The 19945-nt window shown below is 43.3% G+C and overlaps 1 protein-coding gene across 1 annotated transcript in view; it reads right to left on the bottom strand.

Annotated features, from left to right (window-relative positions):
• Positions 1–16033, bottom strand: part of obscnb (obscurin, cytoskeletal calmodulin and titin-interacting RhoGEF b) — a 75260-nt gene extending 59227 nt beyond the window's left edge. The window contains exons 1-8 of the mRNA XM_077507796.1: positions 16004–16033; positions 6048–7125; positions 3634–3903; positions 1800–2060; positions 1318–1623; positions 969–1235; positions 766–872; positions 265–433 (exon numbers count right to left, since the gene is read on the bottom strand). Of these exons, the coding sequence (XP_077363922.1) occupies positions 265–433; positions 766–872; positions 969–1235; positions 1318–1623; positions 1800–2060; positions 3634–3903; positions 6048–7116 (2449 nt within the window). The 5' untranslated portion in view covers positions 7117–7125; positions 16004–16033. The remainder of the gene's footprint in view (positions 1–264; positions 434–765; positions 873–968; positions 1236–1317; positions 1624–1799; positions 2061–3633; positions 3904–6047; positions 7126–16003) is intronic.
• Between the last annotated feature and the right edge of the window lie 3912 nt (positions 16034–19945).

The following is a 19945-nucleotide window of genomic DNA, read 5'->3' as shown; positions in this document are numbered from 1 at the left end:
TAAATTCTTAAGTTATGTGTCAGGTGCATCATCCACTAAATGGCTCCTTCAAATTGACGCCTCTTGTCAGTTTTACAAGAAAAAATAGTTATACAGTAATGCTGTTTATCTTAGTTCATAGAGAATATTTCCACATAATATGGAATTAAACTGCTGAGCCCTTTTGAACTCATTTGCTGGATTCTCCTTTCTAATCTACAGAAGCAAAACGAATAAATTAACATAATCAGCATTTTTCTAAGCCTGTGCAGAAGTGTGCAGTACCTTTAAGAATGAGCTGCATGGACATTCTGTCATCAGTGCAAACACACTCGTAGATGCCCACGTCTTCTTCTGTAACGTTGTGGACCCTCAGGATCCTCTTGCGGTCCATGGTCACGTATTCATACTTCTTGCCCAGTTTTACCTCTCGTCCATTTCTCATCCAAACCACCTGTGAAAATCCATTGGCATTACAAAATTAGACAAATCTTTTAGAAGTGCAGTTTTGCTTGGTGATTGCAGCAAGTTTTGTATAAACAGACCCCCGCCACCCAAAACTAAATAATAATAATAATAATAATAATAATAATAATAAAAACAAAGTCATCTTTTGTCCAAAACAATTGAGCTAATAATTGAGTAGAATAAAAAAAAAAAAATTAAAGAGTTAATTTCACTATAAAGAGCACACACCGCTATTACAGTAATTGGGGTGCTATCCAACCAAACACCAGTTGGAGTAAAGTGACACTATTATTAAGAATATTTATTAACATCACAAACCTGTGCGTCGTAATCCGACACCTCAGCCGTCATCTGAGCGGTGGCTTGGGCGCTGCAGATCACCACCTCTTGCTGATCTGACTTATTGATGAAACGGACCGGCGGCGCTAAATCACATATGAGGGGAAAGGGAGTTATTCAAAGATTTCACACACACAAACACACAAAAAAAGCAAAAACTAGCATATGACATTGTGACATACCCTTGACAGCTAAGCTGCAACTGCTCTGGGAGCCTCCGCCCACAAACTTGACTTCTGTTCCGTTCATATCCAAGTTGACCTCTCGGATGAGCAGCGTGTGCACGTTTTTGGAGCGGGTGATGAGGTAGTCGCCACCGCTTCGCAGCAAGCGGCCGTTTAGAGACCAGGAGCCTGAGCAAACGGCCGACAGCTCCACCGAGATGGAGAACTCTTCACCGGAGATCGCGGTGCTGTCCACAAGGCCTTTCCTGATTTCTGCAGCGGGTTCTTAATGGACGAACACAACACGAGGGAAGACAGTTCAGTGGCATTCTTCAGTGTCTCGTCGTGCCAAAAATATCAGTCTTACCAAGGTAGAAGCTTCCGGGCACCTCTAGGTAGTCACTCTGACCAAAGTCATTGATAGCAGATATACGGAATTGGAAAGTGGCTTCCTCTGTGAAGTTACAGATTGTGATCTCCGTTGACAAAATCATTTCTCCAACGTTGCACCTCTGCCAGGTCTGAGTGCCAATCTTCCTCCTCTCCACAATGTATCCCTTGATGGGCACGGGACGGACACTGTCAGGAGGAGACCACTGCAGGGTGATGGATGAATCAGTCTTGTTCTGCACCACAGCATCGACTGGGGGATCAGGAGGATGCTTCCTTGCCGCTACAGAACAAAGAGGTTTATGCAATCGAATAATTAAATACATATTTCAAAAATCAACTGTTCAACTAACAGATAAAGTTAAGCTGAAATCAAAGAAAAATCAGACAAGAACTCAACATCTGTGAGTGTGAGGGCCAATGTCGCTTTTCAACAATGCACAATGGAAATTTCCTCACCGGTGACGGAGAATCGAGTGGATGTCTTGCAGTCTCCAGCCACAAAGGCCACTTCTCCCGAATCATCCGCCTGACACTCCCGAATGGTGAGCGTGTACTGGCGGAGGAGGCAAGCGATGGAAATTCGGGAATCCGCCTGCAGCTTGTCGCCATTGCGGGTCCAGTAAGCATCAGGACAGGGCTGCTCCAGCTCCACACAGAAGATAACGGTGTCGCTAACGGGAACAACTGTCCTCCGAGGAAGCTTCTTTGTAATGTTGCCTGAGACATTGGACATGACATTAGAATGGGTCTAACTCACTCATATTTCTATTAATAGGTTTTGTACAGGACATTCGGTACATATCTATTCTGTACACAAATACAGTGCTGAAAGTGATCAATGGCATGCTTTTTGAGAGTACATCAAAAACACTCATTAGAAAAGGCCAATGACAATATCAATGCGCAGTGAGAACAGGAGTACCGAAAAAATACTTTGGCCCCTCTATGTCAATGCTGTCTATTGAAAACACTTTTCAGAAAGAATTGTCATCACTTTTGCCCACGTTAAGACACCCCGAAATTTGAGATCCAGCCAAAGTAAAAAAAAAGAAAAAAAAAAGATAATAATTCAGATGGATGCATTTCTAAAAAAGAATAAAGTGACTATTGATGTTGCACTTCGCTAAAATGAAGACAAGCCATTGATAATGCACTTTCCAAAAAAGAAGACAAACTACTAATGTTGTTTATTCCTAAAAATAACACCGACTTTTGATATTGCACTCTCCTAAAAAGAAGACAAACTTTTGATGTTGCACTTCCCTAAAATAAAGACAAACTACTGAAAGGGCAGTTTCCTAAGAAGAAGACATCCAAGTGGTGTTGTGCATGCCTAAAATAAAGACAAACTATTGATAGTGCACTTCCATAAAAAGAAATAAACTACCAATGTTGTACATTCCTAAAAAGAATACAGACTATTGACTTTGCACTTTAATAGAAAGAAAACAAACTATTGATGTTGCACTTCCCGAAAATGAAGACAAACTACTGATAGTATGTTATCCTAAAAAGAAGAGAAACTAGCAAAGTTGAACATTGCTAAGAAGATATACGACTAATTGTTGCACTTTCCTAAAAAGCACTTTCCTAAAAAGAAAACAAACTATTGATGTTGCAAACTATTAATAGTACGTTATCCTAAAAAGAAGAGAAACTAGCAATGTTGTACACTGCTAAGAAGATATACTATTAATATTGCACTTTACTAAAAAGAAAACAAACTATTGGAGGTGGATTTTTCCTATCAAGATGAAAGTATCATAATGTGAAATTATTTCCTAAAAACTAATGGCGTACTTTTGTTTAAAAAAAATAAATAAATAAATAAAGAATTAATGTTGCACTTTCCTAAAAAGAAAAACTATTGGAGGTGGATTTTTCCTACAAAGATGAAAGCATTATAATGTGAAATTATTTCCTAAAAACTACTGGTGTACTTTTGTTAAAAAAAAAGAAAAAAAGAAAAAAAAGTCAAACTATTGATCTTGCACTTCCCTATAAAGAGGGCAAATGCTGCGCTTTCCTCAAAAAGAGTGACTACTGAATGATGTTGCACTTTCCCAAAAAGGAGACAAACAACCATACTGATGTTCCACTTCCCTGAGAGGATCTATCAGTTGGCAGTTGTTTTATCATAAATGTTATTAAATTATGTCATGTTTATAAGCGCTTTTCTGTTGTGCATTTTACAGTATCGAATATTACTGATGATTTTTGACATACCGTTACACTTCTCTACATTATCAGAGTTTTTAAGGTGATGTAAGAGCAAAGTTTTCAACCATACCCAGGACGGTGAGCTCGCCCACAGTGCGGCTGCCCTCCTTCATCTCGCAGATGTAAACCCCGTCGTCGTTGGTGGTCACGTTGTGTATGGTGAGGCGACGCAGAGTGCCTTGTTCCTCCATGCGATACTTGGCGTTTTGCTCCAGACGCGTTTCCTCCATGAACCAGTCGGCCCTGCTGCCGGTCAGCGGCACCTCGCACATCATCGTGGCCGACATTTTCTCTTGGACCGCCACGTCTTGAAGCTTCCTCCTGAACGGCACCTTTGGTTCTGGCACGATAAAGCAGGAAATGTTCTTGATATAACACTACACACATTTGGTAATAGTCTCATGTCATTTTATTAATGTCTTCAAGACACTGTATGTATGTAAGGTAGAACGTTTCCATTGAAACTTAGGGGAATTAGTTATCGTCATTTGGCCAAAAAAATCTCATGATAAACTTCTAAAATTAATTTGCTTGTAATTTCGCATGCCGTTCTTATTCACTTGTGCACTTCTGTCAGCTCATAGCTCAAAGAATTCAAGTAACGCAAAGATCAACTATACAAATTCTGAGATTCCTGTCAAAACTCATAAAGATCAACTGTTTTGACACTGTAAGTTTCATGTTTGATCAGTATCCTCCCCAGGGGCAAATCACACGAGCTTGCACTAACGCCAATGTGAGTGAACCCCACATAGCAACTGTGAACTTCTCAACGGCAGCAGAAAATAGACGCAACACTACACCTCCACTCCGAATATGAGCCACAATTGAATCATGTTGCGACAAGCCGCACGCGTTTTAAAATGTTTTAGCGCAGTGAGTGGACACAGTGTTTGACCTACTGGCACTGACAGTATGTGCAGTAGGTCCTGCTGTTCCTTTGATACCATTAAAGTTGGCAATGAGCTGACTTTAATTTAGACTGCTCTCTCACACTCACTGGCCATTACATTTGATATACCTGCAAAATCTAATGCAAAAGTTGTGTCAAAAGATCCTGACAATACATGTACAGAGAATCGACCTAAGTGGGACATGATGGTTGACTGCCAAAATGTTTTATTTCAAAAACATTTTATTTACAAGTTATATGATATTATTTTCTTATAATGCAAGGACTGTGCTAATTTTATGGAATGAATTTAAATTATTACATTTATTTAAAAAAATTGAAAATTAAGGACCTAATCCCAAACGGGTCCTACATTTTATTTACGGTAGTCATTTAATATAATCCATGATGACATAGGAGAAACAAAACTTTAATTCATTCACTGCCATTGACAAGTCTACTTGTCAATTACATTTTTTTGTATGGGGATAGATGGGGGAGAATCAAATTGTTTCACCCAGAAGGTGACATCATAGCCTCATTTTATATGAAATAAACACAGTTTGAGAGTCCATGGGAGTCATGGCTGCATTTTATGCAACCTACATTTTTCTGTCTATTAAAAAAGAACAGGACAAGGCAGAAAGGAGAGGGTCTATTTTGTCATTTGGCAGATTCCGTTTATATAATTATTGAACACAATATCGGGTGTGTATTGAAAATTTTGAAATGTTCTAAAATGGCTGGCAGTAAATTTAAAGGACATGAAAATACATGTAAATAGAGTACATCATGGTTTGTTTAAACCAGTTGGGGTGTGGCATTCGCATGTGTGAAAATGGTCAGAATGGTACAGGCTCATTTTGAACAGACCTGGTGGGTCAAGAACATGGTGCTGCTGCATGTTCAGTCTTTTTTTATTATTATTATTACCGGTGTGTGTGTGTGTGTGTGTATATATATATATATATATATATATATATATATATATATATATATATATATATATATATATATATATATATATATATATATATATACACACACACATAAAAAAGGAGACAATTGTAAGCTTTAAACAAAAGAACAAAGTTAACTTTCTTTTTATTTAATCTTTTAAAATAATTTTTAACCTTAAAAAAAAAAAAAAAAAAAAAAAAAAAAAGAGCTAATTTGACCCACAACTTAGCAAGAGAAAAATAAATAAATAAATAAATAATAAAATACTGTGCTGTATGTTATATTTAAAGTAAGGATGGGCGATTACTGATACCAGGTATCGGTAATGGGCTGATAACCAGACCTAATTCTGGTACATCAGTACCCAAGACAGCGTCTGATACGATCAAGAACTAGAAATTAGAAGAATAGAACATTTACATTAACTTCATGCAATTTTAAGGAAAATGCTAAAACTGGATATATAGATCTCTATTTAAAATAATCTGTCGCGTTTTTTTTTTTTTGGGGGGGGGGGGGGGTGTATTAAAAGTACAAGTGGTATCGGTACTTGGGATCAGTGCCTACTCAAGAGTTACTCGTAATGTTAAAATTGAAAATATTGGTATCATGCCTAATTAAAGGCCACTTACCCTTGACTGTTACCAGCACAGCACTGTAGGTCTGACCGGCCATATTGGTGGCATTGCAGGTGTAGAAGCCGTTGTCGTTCTGCTTGCAGTACAGGATCTTGAGGATGAAGTTTTCTGCCTGATCTTCATATATGACGTGGCGACGGCCCTCGCTGATATTTACTCCGTCTTTCCTCCAAATGATGTGAGGCTTGGGGTGACCCGTCACAAAGCAGCTGAGTTTGGCATGCTTGCCCTCCGTCACGGTGCAGGTGCGAGTGAACACGCCCTTGGGCAGCTTGGCCAGCACCGACGACCTCACCTCGTGCTCCAGACTCAGAGAACTCAGACTGTCGGTGATTTTGTCCGAGGCGGCGCTTTCTTCAGCACGAAAGACGGATATGTCCTTCTTCATTTCTTCTTTACGCTTCTGGAGGTGAGAGAGGAGGGAGGTGTGGTTTTCCGCGCCGAACAGGTGGGCATCCTGTGCATCCACCACCAGCGCGGCGGCGGCGTGCGCCCGGCCCAAAGTGTTTTGGGCCCTGCAGGTGTACGTGCCGCTGTCCAGGTTGCGCACGCTCTGGATCTTTAAACTGCTGCTGTCGCTGTCCGAAAAGATCTTGACGCGGTTGGACTCGCCCAGGTAGCGGCCGTCCTTCTCCCAGTCGAAGTTGGCATCGGGGTGAGCCACGACTCTGCAGTGGAACACGGCGTCGCCCCCAAGACCCACACGTGCCGAGGTGGGCTTGACCATGAAAACGGGGGCCCTAGGAGTCATCTCCGTGGGAAGGGCGACTTTGAGGGTCACGGCAGCGTAGGCCTCCCCGACGCTGTTTTTGGCCCTGCACAGGTACTGACCGCTGTCTTCCAGTGCCAAGTCATAGATGGTCAGACGGTACACGTCCCCATCTTCCACGGTCTTGAAGCGGCCACCGGATGTCAGCTGCAGCTTTTCCTTCTCCCAGGTGATGAGCGGTGTGGGGCTGCCAACAATGGTGCAGGTCAGTGTCGCGTCCTTGCCGACGCACACGGCGAACGCTTTGGGCCGGGTGAGGAACCTGGGGGCCCCTCCGAACAAATTTTGATCCATGGTTTGTGCCTACAATCAAGGATGAGACATTTTTTTTTAGAAACAACTCTAACAACAGACATACATATCTGTCATAATAAAGTTCAGACAGGCCAGAAATGTTTGCATGATTTATTTCTCAGCATATTAAATTTGGAGGCACCCACCTCCACCTAACTTCAGGCCACCTCTGGCTCTAAAAGCTCTGAGATCATGAAAACTGTCATTATCTGACAAGCATGGCACTTGTTAGGTGTAACTGCAACAGCAGTAGGGCTGGGCATTACCAGTAACCTCACGATACAATGGGTATCTGTCATGGTTCGGTTCTCAGCCCTGTTGTGCTCTTGTTTTCAGTGCCAGCAACGAGGGGGGCGTTCCCCAGCTCCGCACCTGCAGCGCGTTTGCAATCAGGACTATAAGAGGACTCCGACAAGCAACAGCCAGCTGTCGGATTATTATTTGCTCACCTCCGTGTCCAAGTGTTCTCCGCGTTTCCCTGTTGGTAAAAGTTTTTTTTGAATCTGCCGTCGTCTTTAGTTTACTTGTATTCACGTGTGTGTTTCCGCGTCACCTTTTGTTTGATATACTCGTGTTGATTGATTCCGTGTACATTTCGTGTCGTCCTTGCCGGTTGCAAGTGAGTTATGTTTTTCTTGTCCTTGCTGTTAGCAAGTGTTTTTTGTTACGTTAGTTCTCCTTGCCGTTTGCAAGCGATTTTGGTTATGTTAGTTTTCCTTGCAGTTGCAAGCGCTTTTTGTTACATTCGTGTTCCCTGCCTTTTGCAGGAGATTTGTGTTTCCCAATTCCTCCTTGCCTTTTGCAAGTGCCTTTTGTTACTTCCGTGTTCCTCGCCTGTGTGCAGGGACACCTCTGTAAATTTCGCCTACTTGCCTGCGAGCAAGCTTTGTTCATTCGGTTCATCCAAAGTGATTAAACGAGATTGTTTTCCTCCTCTGAGCCTGCCTTTTTGGGATCTCTTCTTTATCGACTCAGCCGAGTCCTCACAGAATAATCCGACCATGGATCCCGCAGACTCGGAGAAGGTGAGACGGGCGTTGGCCAGCCAGGGGCAACGGGTTGGGCAAACTGAAACCACCTTGGTGGGACTCCAAGAGGTGGTAGGCAGGCTTGCTCACCGGTGTGAGGAGATGTTCGCGAGGCTCGAGCAGCTCGGTTTCCGCGGAGTGCTAAATCCGGAACTCCCGCGAACGGACACAGCCACGTTGGCTCCCCCAGCAGGTCCAAGGGAACCCGTTTTGCCCCACCCGTCGCGCTACGACGGACAGCCGGGTGGTTGCGGTCAGTTCCTGCATCAATGTTCACTTATTTTCGACCAGCAACCGTACACCTACGCTCGTGATCAGTCTAAGATTGCTTTCATTATGAGCCTCCTGTCTGGTCAAGCCGCTACATGGGCGATGGTGGTGAGCAACTCACGACCAGACCTCCGGTCCTCCTTCCCGATTTTTGTTTCTGAGTTTCAACGTGTGTTCGATCATCCAGTCAAGGGGAAGGAGGCCGGAGGTCGGTTGTTAGATTTAGTACAAGGGGAAAGATCTGTCGCAGACTACTCGATCGCGTTTCGTATTCTGGCCGCCGAGAGCGGGTTTGATGATTGTGCATTACATAGTATTTTTCGTCGGGGATTGAATACTGTACTGAAAGATGAACTGGCAGTCCGCGATGATACAAGCTCTCTCGAAGGTCTTATTGAACTCACCATACGGCTGGATAACCGTCTACGAGAACGGTACCGGGAGCGGGCTTGTGAGCGGCATGGGCTCTCCCCCAACCCCCGAGGGACTGGACTCACTCTCAGCGAGGAGCGCCGCCGTCGATGGGTCACGGGAGCCTGTCTCTACTGCGGTCAACCAGGGCATCAGGTGGCTACCTGCCCGGCGAAACCTCCACGCCGGACACGACCGACCTCCCGACTCGGAGGACGGACCAATGAGACCCAGGAGTCCGGAACAGACTCGAACCAGGGTAAGCACCTACCGGGGGGAACCGAACCAGGCTTTTCGAGCAGGGCGAGCTGTGAAATTAGACGGTTAGAATTGTCAGGGGAGTTGTCCGACTGCGGGATGAATCTTAGAATTAAGGCACTCATAGATTCAGGCGCCGACGATTGCTTCGTCGATCCATGTGTGGTAGAGGCGTTAGGAAGCCGAGTGGAACTGTTGGGGAAGGTTAAGGAGGTTTTCGACCTAGATGGGCGGTTACTAGCACAGGTCCGACATGTTACCGGGCCACTAACCTTGAGACTGTCGGGAAATCATGTTGAGAAAAGGAGTTTTTTCGTGATGCCTTCCCGTGCTGCTCCGCTCGTATTGGGGCTCCCTTGGCTGAAGACACATAACCCCGACATCAATTGGGAGAAGCCCGCGTTGGAGAACTGGAGTCCCTTCTGTCACGCCCACTGTTTGAGGTCGGCAGAAGGGACCACCACGGTGTCCGTAGGTCCGGTCCCCGAAGCAATTTGCCTCGATCAGGTTCCGAAGGAATATCATGACTTAGGAAAGGTATTTAGTAAGGACCGTGCCCAGGCATTGCCACCCCATAGACCATACGATTGTGCTATTGAGCTGATACCCAATGCGCCACTACCGAGTTCACGCCTGTATCAAGTATCTCAGCCGGAACAAGAAGCCCTCAGGGAATATATTTCAAGTTCGCTGGCCAGTGGTCAGATCCGTCCGTCTAAATCACCCGTGGGGGCGGGGTTTTTCTTCATAGAAAAGAAAGATAAGACCCTTCGTCCCTGTGTTGACTACCGGGGATTGAATGAGATTACAGTTAAGAATAAGTACCCGCTTCCACTGTTGGACTCGGCCTTCGCTCCGTTACAGTCTGCACGAATCTTTTCTAAGTTAGACTTACGAAGTGCGTATCACTTAGTACGCATTCGAAAGGGAGATGAATGGAAGACCGCGTTCAAGACCCCCCTAGGTCATTTTGAGTATTGCGTCATGCCTTTCGGATTAACGAATGCGCCCGCGGTGTTCCAGTGCCTAATCAACGATGTCCTCCGGGACATGTTGAACGTTTTTTGTTTTGTATATTTGGATGACATTCTAATCTTCTCGCGAGACGAGCATGAGCACCGACAACATGTTCGCCTGGTGCTCCAGCGTCTTTTGGAGAATCGACTATATGTCAAAGCGGAGAAATGCGAGTTTCATTCCAAGTCGGTACAGTTCTTGGGCTTTATTATTGAGGGGGGGCAACTGCGGGCAGACCCAATTAAGACGCAGGCAGTGGTCGAGTGGCCGAGTCCCACAACACGGAAGCAGTTGCAAAGGTTTTTGGGCTTCGCGAACTTTTATCGTCGGTTTATTAGGAACTATAGTCTACGGGCCGCCCCACTTACCAGGTTAACGTCGAGTAAAGTTCCGTTTAGGTGGACCCCGTGCGCCGAAGAGGCATTCACAGAACTTAAGCAATTGTTCATTAACCCACCCGTATTGCTCCACCCTAATACTGATATCCCCTTTGTGGTCGAGGTCGACGCGTCGGATTCAGGAGCGGGGGCGGTCCTGTCCCAGCGGTCGCCAGAAGACGGGAAGCTCCACCCCTGCGCCTTCTTCTCCAGGCGACTAAGCCCAGCGGAGCGCAACTACGACGTGGGAAATCGGGAATTATTGGCGATCGTCCTGGCACTTCAAGAATGGAGACACTGGCTGGAGGGCGCGAAGGAACCGTTCCAAGTACTAACAGATCACAAGAACTTGGCGTACCTCCGGTCAGCGAAGAGACTAAATTCCAGACAGGCACGCTGGGCCCTACTGTTCACCCGATTCCACTTTGTCGTGGACTACCGCCAAGGTTCCCGGAACCAGAAGCCGGATGCGTTGTCCCGAATGCACGACGTGGCTACTCCCGAGACTGGGACGGAATCAATCCTGCCTGAACATTGCTTTGTGGGCGCCTTGCGTTGGGAGGTCGAAAGAAGGGTCACAGAGGCTCTGGAGGGAGTAGCACTACCTGGTGATTGTCCAGCCGAGAGACTATTCGTCCCTGACCCGCTGCGGGCAGAGGTTCTTCAATGGGGTCATAACTCTAAAGTCGCCTGTCATCCAGGAATTAACAGAACCCTTGCCCTCATCAGCCAACGATTCTGGTGGCCCGACATGAGAAGAGACATTACGGATTACGTCAAGGCTTGCGCCGCTTGTGCGTGCGGGAAATCCTCCCACCAGCCTCCTGCGGGCCTGCTTCGGCCACTACCCATTCCATCGCGGCCGTGGTCCCACATCTCCCTGGACTTCATCACTGGCCTCCCTAGGTCGAGAGGTAACTCTGTGATTATGACCGTGGTAGACCGATTCTCCAAATTGACTCACTTCGTAGCTCTCTCCAAACTACCGTCATCATGGGAGACAGCACAACTCCTCACCCGTCACGTGTTCAGGCTTCATGGAATACCGATGGACTTAGTATCAGACCGTGGGCCGCAGTTCATCTCCCAGGTCTGGAAGAAGTTTTGTAAACTGCTGGGAGCCACAGCCAGCTTATCGTCTGGATATCACCCTCAGACTAACGGCCAGACGGAGAGGGCCAACCAGGACCTTGAAGCGGCCCTCCGATGTGTTTGCCTACACAACCCCGAATCCTGGTCCACGCACCTACCATGGATCGAGTACGCCACCAACACCCTGCCGTCATCGGCGACTGGACGCTCACCTTTTATGGCGGCCTATGGCTATCAGCCGCCCCTGTTTCCGTCACAAGAGGGCCCCATAGAATTACCCACGGTTCAGCAGCACCTACGCCGGGCCCACAAGGTGTGGCGAGAGACCAGAGCGGCGTTGTCCCGCACTGCTGACCGCAACAAGGATATAGCGGATCGCCGGCGGCGGCCGGAGCCGGCCTACCAGCCCGGGGACAAGGTTTGGCTTTCCTCCCGGGACTTGCGGCTGGCTGGTGGGGCCAAGAAGTTGGGTCCGCGCTTTATTGGACCATTCGAGATTCTTGCCATGATCAACCCTGTCACTGCAAAACTCCGACTACCCTCGTCCCTCAAGGTGCATCCGGTGTTCCACGTCTCCCTCCTGAAGCCTGTGACCCCCTGCCCACTGAATCCTCCCGCGCCAGCTCCGCCTCCTCCCAGGTTGGTCGATGGGGACCCTGTGTACACTGTCAAAGAGATTTTGGACTCAAGGTGCAGGGGCCGGGGCTTCCAGTACCTGGTGGACTGGGAGGGCTACGGACCTGAGGAGCGCCAGTGGATCCCCCGCTCCTGGATCCTGGACCCGTCTCTATTGGACACGTTCCATACGGCTCACCCAGAGAAACCAGGTGGTCCGCCAAGGGGCGTCCGTTAAGGGGGGGGTACTGTCATGGTTCGGTTCTCAGCCCTGTTGTGCTCTTGTTTTCAGTGCCAGCAACGAGGGGGGCGTTCCCCAGCTCCGCACCTGCAGCGCGTTTGCAATCAGGACTATAAGAGGACTCCGACAAGCAACAGCCAGCTGTCGGATTATTATTTGCTCACCTCCGTGTCCAAGTGTTCTCCGCGTTTCCCTGTTGGTAAAAGTTTTTTTTGAATCTGCCGTCGTCTTTAGTTTACTTGTATTCACGTGTGTGTTTCCGCGTCACCTTTTGTTTGATATACTCGTGTTGATTGATTCCGTGTACATTTCGTGTCGTCCTTGCCGGTTGCAAGTGAGTTATGTTTTTCTTGTCCTTGCTGTTAGCAAGTGTTTTTTGTTACGTTAGTTCTCCTTGCCGTTTGCAAGCGATTTTGGTTATGTTAGTTTTCCTTGCAGTTGCAAGCGCTTTTTGTTACATTCGTGTTCCCTGCCTTTTGCAGGAGATTTGTGTTTCCCAATTCCTCCTTGCCTTTTGCAAGTGCCTTTTGTTACTTCCGTGTTCCTCGCCTGTGTGCAGGGACACCTCTGTAAATTTCGCCTACTTGCCTGCGAGCAAGCTTTGTTCATTCGGTTCATCCAAAGTGATTAAACGAGATTGTTTTCCTCCTCTGAGCCTGCCTTTTTGGGATCTCTTCTTTATCGACTCAGCCGAGTCCTCACAGTATCACGATACAGAGGTCTTGCGATACACCTGTATCCCATCAAGGCAATATTTTATTACTGGTACTTTACACGAGATAATGATTTTCTTTCCTGCTGCAAATAATAAGTTTTTGTGGATTTTCAAATAGGTTAATATTGTTCATTTTCTAAACAAGCAAATATAATTTCTCAGACAAAAATAATTTTAAGCATTGTGCTTTTGACTTTTTTTATTTTATTTATTTTTTTAGATATTTAAGGCGAGATGTCGAGGAGCACTTTGAAAAATACAAAACAATAACAATAAAATACACGTAAACACTATGCGGTAATGACCAGAATGGTACCACCACTAACTAAATTTCAGGCAGAATTCTACTTCAGAAAACTACTTCAATCCACTATACAGAGTAGGGGTGTTAAAAAAAAAATCGATTCGGCGATATATCGCGATACTACATCGCGCGATTCTCGAATCGATTCAATAATCGGCAGAATCGATTTTTTTTTTTTTTTTTTTTTTTTTTTTTTTTTTTTTTTAGGATTCACACCTTGAGCATGGAAGAATGTTATATGAACGGCACATTAAGCCTTAATATTTTTATTTTAATGCTGTTCAAATGTGAAACAGATTGCAAACTGTTTGTGTACAGTGGCTCACGGTTATAAGCCTCAAGTTTTAGATAAATATATTCATACAAATCTTACAGTGTACATGTACAAATTTACTGATAGTATTTTCTAAATTTGAATGGAAAAAAATCGCAACAATCGACTTATAAATTCGTATCGGGATTAATCGGTATCGAATCGTGACCATTCGTATCGGGATTAATCGGTATCGAATCGAATCGTGACCTGTGAATCGTGATACGAATCGAATCGTCAGGTACTAGGCAATTCACACCCCTAATACAGAGGGTAAAGCTTTTGTTACCAGCATGATGACATGATCACTACAAATGATACAAAATCACAATCAATAAACATCCAAACAAAAATATAAGGATCTAGCATATCGTTCCGTTGCTAATGTCACCTGTGCTAAAATTGCCGACATCCTCAGTTGAACAGGCCATGCTAAATTATTAGAATTATTAATGGTGCTGTTCCGATACCGATACTGCTATCGGCAGAGGCGCCGATACTGCATTAAAACAGTGGTATCGGTATCGGTGACTACTCACAAGTAACATGCCGATACCATTAATTCCAACGCTAATATAGGATTTTGGATGCAGCATCTTGTGTCTTGCTCGTGCACAACATTCACTGATATGTGACATGTTCACTGCATGCCGATCTAAGATATCCTATTGGCTCTTGAATGATCTGAACCAATGGCAGGACACCTTTTTCATGTTGAGGATAAAAACCTCAGGTATCGGCATCGGCCGATACTGCTAAGCTGGGTATCGGAATCGGTATCGGGGGCCAAACAGTATCGGAACAACACTAATTATTAATAATGAACAGGATATATTCAATATTTGATTAGGTTTTTCATGTTCTCAGGGGAAAAAAAAAAGGGAAATATGACTTAATCCATTATTTTAGGAAGGTGACATTACAAACTAAAAAAAAACATGCCTAAAGAGGCAGCACCACAAACCTGCATAATTACACATGTAGCGGCTCTATGCTTGTGAAACATGCAGCTGACACATTGCTAGAAGAATATTAGACACAGCACTCTCATATGTGCGTGTGGTACAGTGCAGTTCTACACCACTGTCAGGTACTGTACAACCTCAATAAATGGACAATTCCAAACATCCGGGCATTTCTGCAATGCAAATGGTGAAAACAAACGACATTTCGTATTGCTTTTGTCTGTGACTACCATACAAACCAGGCAGATTGTTATCGTAGTCAAACGAGTCAACGACTTAACACGTTTTGTAATTTGTAATCAAAATAATCCTCACAAATCACGTCACAATCCACATTCATCGGGACATTTTGAGGTTATGAACGGTGCACACCCCAAAAATATGTCATCATGCGGCACAAGGCGACACACTCAGTTACCACCATGAATGAAGTGAATCATTTTTCACTTGTGTGCCTATGAGTGTTTCAATAGAGCATTTTAGTAGTTTATGAGATACCATTACAGTAGAATGTGTGAGTGTTTCAGTAGTAAGAGCATTTCAGTAGTAGATTTAAAAGTGTTTCAGACACTGCATTTGTAAAGTAATCATGAATTATATTTTATACTCGGTTATGTTTCTACTGCTTATCATTTGTTTTGTATTTGTAGCCAAATAAGTGCTTTTCATCAAATTATGCACTCTAAATGAGGGCCACAAAATATATTAAAAATAAATATCAATATCCTGATATTGGCCGATGTAATATGCATATCACAAAGACACACAATAAGTTTGACTAATCAGACGCAAACTTAAACGTGCTCGCCATCCAATATTTGAACATTATGTAGGGTAATTACAATTAATTAATTAACGAATAATACATTGAGCTTGCTTATTTTGCAGCATGAAAACACTGTGATTCTTTCATTAAATAATAAAAAAATTATTTTCTTTAGGTACATGTTAAATATCAGCACTTTGAATATGAGTTTACTACTTGTTGACAATGACAACAGACATACACATTTGGGTTACGTCTCCATTGGAACAACAGCTCCGATGTAAAAACAAGGACCTCCTGTATATTGGATGCCACGTTCAGGTGTGCCTAATATTGTGAGAGTTTAATATTTTGATGGGTGCTATGAAAATAGACATAAATCCAAAGTGAAGACTGACACATTTACGAGCATTTACAGCTAGCATAAGTCATTACACTCATCAATACACGTACATAACATCCGCTCAATTCCACACACTGCTGAAGAACAAACAGTAAGTCGTTTTAATACGCACAAACTAATGAGTTCCACGGCGACAAGGTCGAAACAGAGTGTTTCCCCCTTTGCGAAGGGTGACATTTAGCGGCTTTGTCGCCTCTGTCCCTTCAACCGCGGCCGGACGAAAATAACCGCAGCTGTCCCTGGCCGTCTCTTTCTATTTCCATTTGTAGAAGGCGGTGGTGCCTCAGCTGCTTGATAAGGCTCCGTCTTTTACGCCAATACACATTACTTCCTCCGATGCAAGCTTTGGGAATACACCTTTAAAACTTAGCTACAGCTGAATGTGGCCTTTAACAAAAAAGAAAGAAAAAAAAAAGAAAGAACTGGGCTAAAATCGCGGGAATTCTAGCTAGCCTATCTGAAACTTGATGCTAGCATCTTGCTTGGCAAGCGCAACAAAATGTTTATGTAACACTTTTAAATTCTATTGTTTTAAGCACATATACTGTATAACAGTATAGTCAGGTAAATCCTCTCCCAGCATACAAAATTTTAAAGTTATGTGTGTGTCTTTTTTTTTTTTTTAAGTTAATGTTATCTGAATCACCTTGAGTCTTTGCTTGATCAGTCAGTCATGGAAAGCTCCAAAATCTTACAGTTCCACCCCCAAAAAATGTCTTCTCTGAGCTGAAGTATCCTTAAAAAATGGTTGGAAATTCAGGGTGCTGTAGCATCCCCCAGTGCCCTGTGGTGCGCGCTTGACTAGACTTATTTTTTCTTTCTTGTCCTGTGTAGGTCTAACATGATGCTGGCAGATAGCTGGCGTGCCTATTTTGGTGCAGCCTCCTTTCCAAAATAGACTCTTGTCATTTAGTGTGCAGATAGCACAACATAGTCACTCATACTGTGGTTGCACACTGCTGCAGGGCAGATTGTACACCATTACTATTGTGCTCTCATTAAAAATACGTCTCAAATAGTTCATTTGAAATTCTTTCAGAATGCATGCTTCCAGTTAATAGTCTTACATGTCTAAGCTTGAGAGCTACACTTTTGGCAAGAGTTAAAAAGTATTTACTGTAAGTTTGACATTATTAGCATCTATTAGTGTGAGAGTGCATGTTACAACTTTTGGCTTATGTTGCCATGGAAATCTGTCAAAAACCAAGGACCACTTTAAAATGTACTGCAATGCCCCCCAAATGCAGGCAACCTGATTGGCTGCTTAGTGAAGTAGTTGCCATGCAATTACAAAGGAACTTTTTGGGTTCAGTTGTTGGGAAGAAGCAATAATCTATCACACGCACAGGAAATAATGAAAATGGAAATTATCCCAACCATCAATTTGTGTTTCCTAAATTGTAAGGCCTTCACTGGGGCACCTTAGAGGAACACTCAAGAACAATTTTTGCTCTGCTTGCCATGACATCTTTGCTGTGGTGGATACAAACATGGGCAGAGTAAACAGATAGCTCATGCAGCCCATTTTATTATATATTTATCCATTCATTCATCCATCTTCCGCTCATCCGAGGTCAGGTCGCAGGGCAAATAATAATACTTTGTTCATGGTGTACTGTTATCGTAATACAAGTCCAGACCATGGACTAAAATCTTTATTAATACAGTGCTGAATAGACGGCAGACTTATATTTTTAGGCCTTGTCGAGAACATGTTTTACTGCGATTGGGATGCCACAGCCACGATCGAGTCCTTAAATAAGTATTAGCATATTTTTAATTACCAAGGAGGAGTACAGTAAGTCCTCAGTTTAGGACATTCCCGATTTACGAGGTTTTTAGATCATGAATGGGCAATGGCACACAACAAAATAGTTTTCACAGTGGCACAAGAATACGTGATCCCACGGCACAAGAAGGCTCTATTACCACCGTACTCACTTTTATTTTCTATTTATGGCCTGGAAGTGTTTCTCATAGAAATATTTATCGGAATTATGACTTGACAACTGCATTAACGTAGGTTAGTGATTGACTATGACACCTTATGATGTCAAACATACAACATAACGGCAATTCCAAGGTACTGCATAAATATGCTCTCCTATGTGCGAGCACCTAAGTACTGATAGAGCAGCAATCTGATTGAATCCTTAGTGCAATGCAAATACAACCTTGATGGTGTATTTGTTGGGATGATGCAATAATTGTAGAAATAATAGAAATGAAAGTAAATAATCCATTCCAGGTTAAAAGCAGAATGGAGACATACAGGTTACATTGTAAGGCTACTGTATTATTTTTATGCATCGCGTACCGTAGACCATAATTTGGGATGTTGGTTATCATCACCGAGTCCTTAACTCATTTGCTTCCAAAAACATGTAAATATGTTCTATTTTAAATGTTTTAAGTGTCCCAAAGATGTATTAATACATTTTTTTATGTTTTATTTTTATGCTATAGCATACAGAAGGCTTTGATGCAGCCTCTCTACTGCAGTAAACGGGCGAAAAAGTGGCACTAATGACAAAAACTGCCGGCGGGTGGCAGCAGAGTATAAGAGATCAACCAGGGCCATGTTGAAATCAAGCTGTTTTCCCACAATTCTAAACAAATTTTTCAACAATGATCAAACTAAGCTGTAATATAATGCTAATTGCTGCAAAATGGAAACAGATAGAAAATATACTGTTTTCCTGATGAAAGAAGAGACTCTAATCTTTCTTTTGGTAGGTTCCATGTTTTTATAGCAATACAACAAAATATTCTGTGGGCCTTGCAAAATCAGTCAAAATCCAGTAGTCAAGTCAAGTCAAGTTGATTTATATAGCCCTTAATCAAACAAAAGTCTCAAAGGGCTACACATGCCCACAGTTGACAAATACCAACGACATCCTCTGGTCGAACCACAGTAAAACAGCCGGGAGCTAAGGGGGTTGCTTCAGTGAAAATGGCTGCGAGTGAATGAGTTAAATAGGTATTCACATATTATTAATGACCACTGAAGAATATTGGGAGTGTTCTGCATACAAGTTTCAAACACTTTTGATGTAAAAAGCCTTTTGAGCATTTATTCAATATCTTTGATACCTAACCTAAGGTCAATGTAGGCCCGCTAGTACGCCCTTTGTCCTCGATACTAAGACAATTTAGCCTAGTAGAATGACTCGGGCGCAGTAGAACGAGAGTGCCACTTATGGCCTAGTAGTACAACCTGGCACTGGATATTAAATGAATGCTTAAACGGCTTTCTATAAAGTATGCAAAATACTTTTTCCAGTATGGAAAATTACGAACATCCTGGCATTTCTGATTTTTCCGCAATGCACCTTACACGGTGAAAACAAATGGCGTATTCTATTGCTTTGGCCTTTGACTAGCTACATATAGCATACTAGCATACCTATATATACGTTATAGTAGTAAAACAACATCAAATTTTGAAATCAAAATAAGCCTCACAAATAAAATTACAACGATCTGTCCAATGCTTTTCAATAAGCTGATAAGCTTCAATAAGCTTCCTCTTTCACCGAGTTAATGCTGCATTCGATGAAGATGTTAAGTCGGAACAACAAAGATGGCTGATTACGATAAATTGTTTGTCTGGATAACACAGTCACCCCAAATCACGTTGGGCCATTTTGTTACTTAATTTGAATAAATTCATGTCATATGAGATAAACATGTTTAGAATTGTGCAATTAGTTGACAACCGTACCATAACAAAAAAATTCTTTTTAGATAACATCTGGCTTTTTTTACCTGCTGCTACTTGTAGGGGCTAATGACCTAATCCACAAGATGAACGCCAAAGCAGGACTTTTGTTATATTAGACAATCATATAGCTAAGCGGTTCAGATAATAGATGAAGAAAAAAAAAAAAACTAAGTATGGAGGTAACTGAGCATGCCATTCATAAACTCGAAATGACATGTTGGGACCACCATAAACCGAGGACCCTCTGTAACTGCCTGCACATAGACTTTCCATACCTTCCTCCTTGTGTAACCAGGATTTTTTTTCCCCTTGAGGACACATATGAAGCCC

This window comes from Festucalex cinctus, chromosome 1, assembly GCF_051991245.1.
Source record: "Festucalex cinctus isolate MCC-2025b chromosome 1, RoL_Fcin_1.0, whole genome shotgun sequence".
Taxonomy (NCBI): Eukaryota; Metazoa; Chordata; class Actinopteri; order Syngnathiformes; family Syngnathidae; genus Festucalex; species Festucalex cinctus.
Note: the sequence above shows the minus strand (reverse complement) of the source record. Positions and strands in the feature narration are given on the sequence as shown.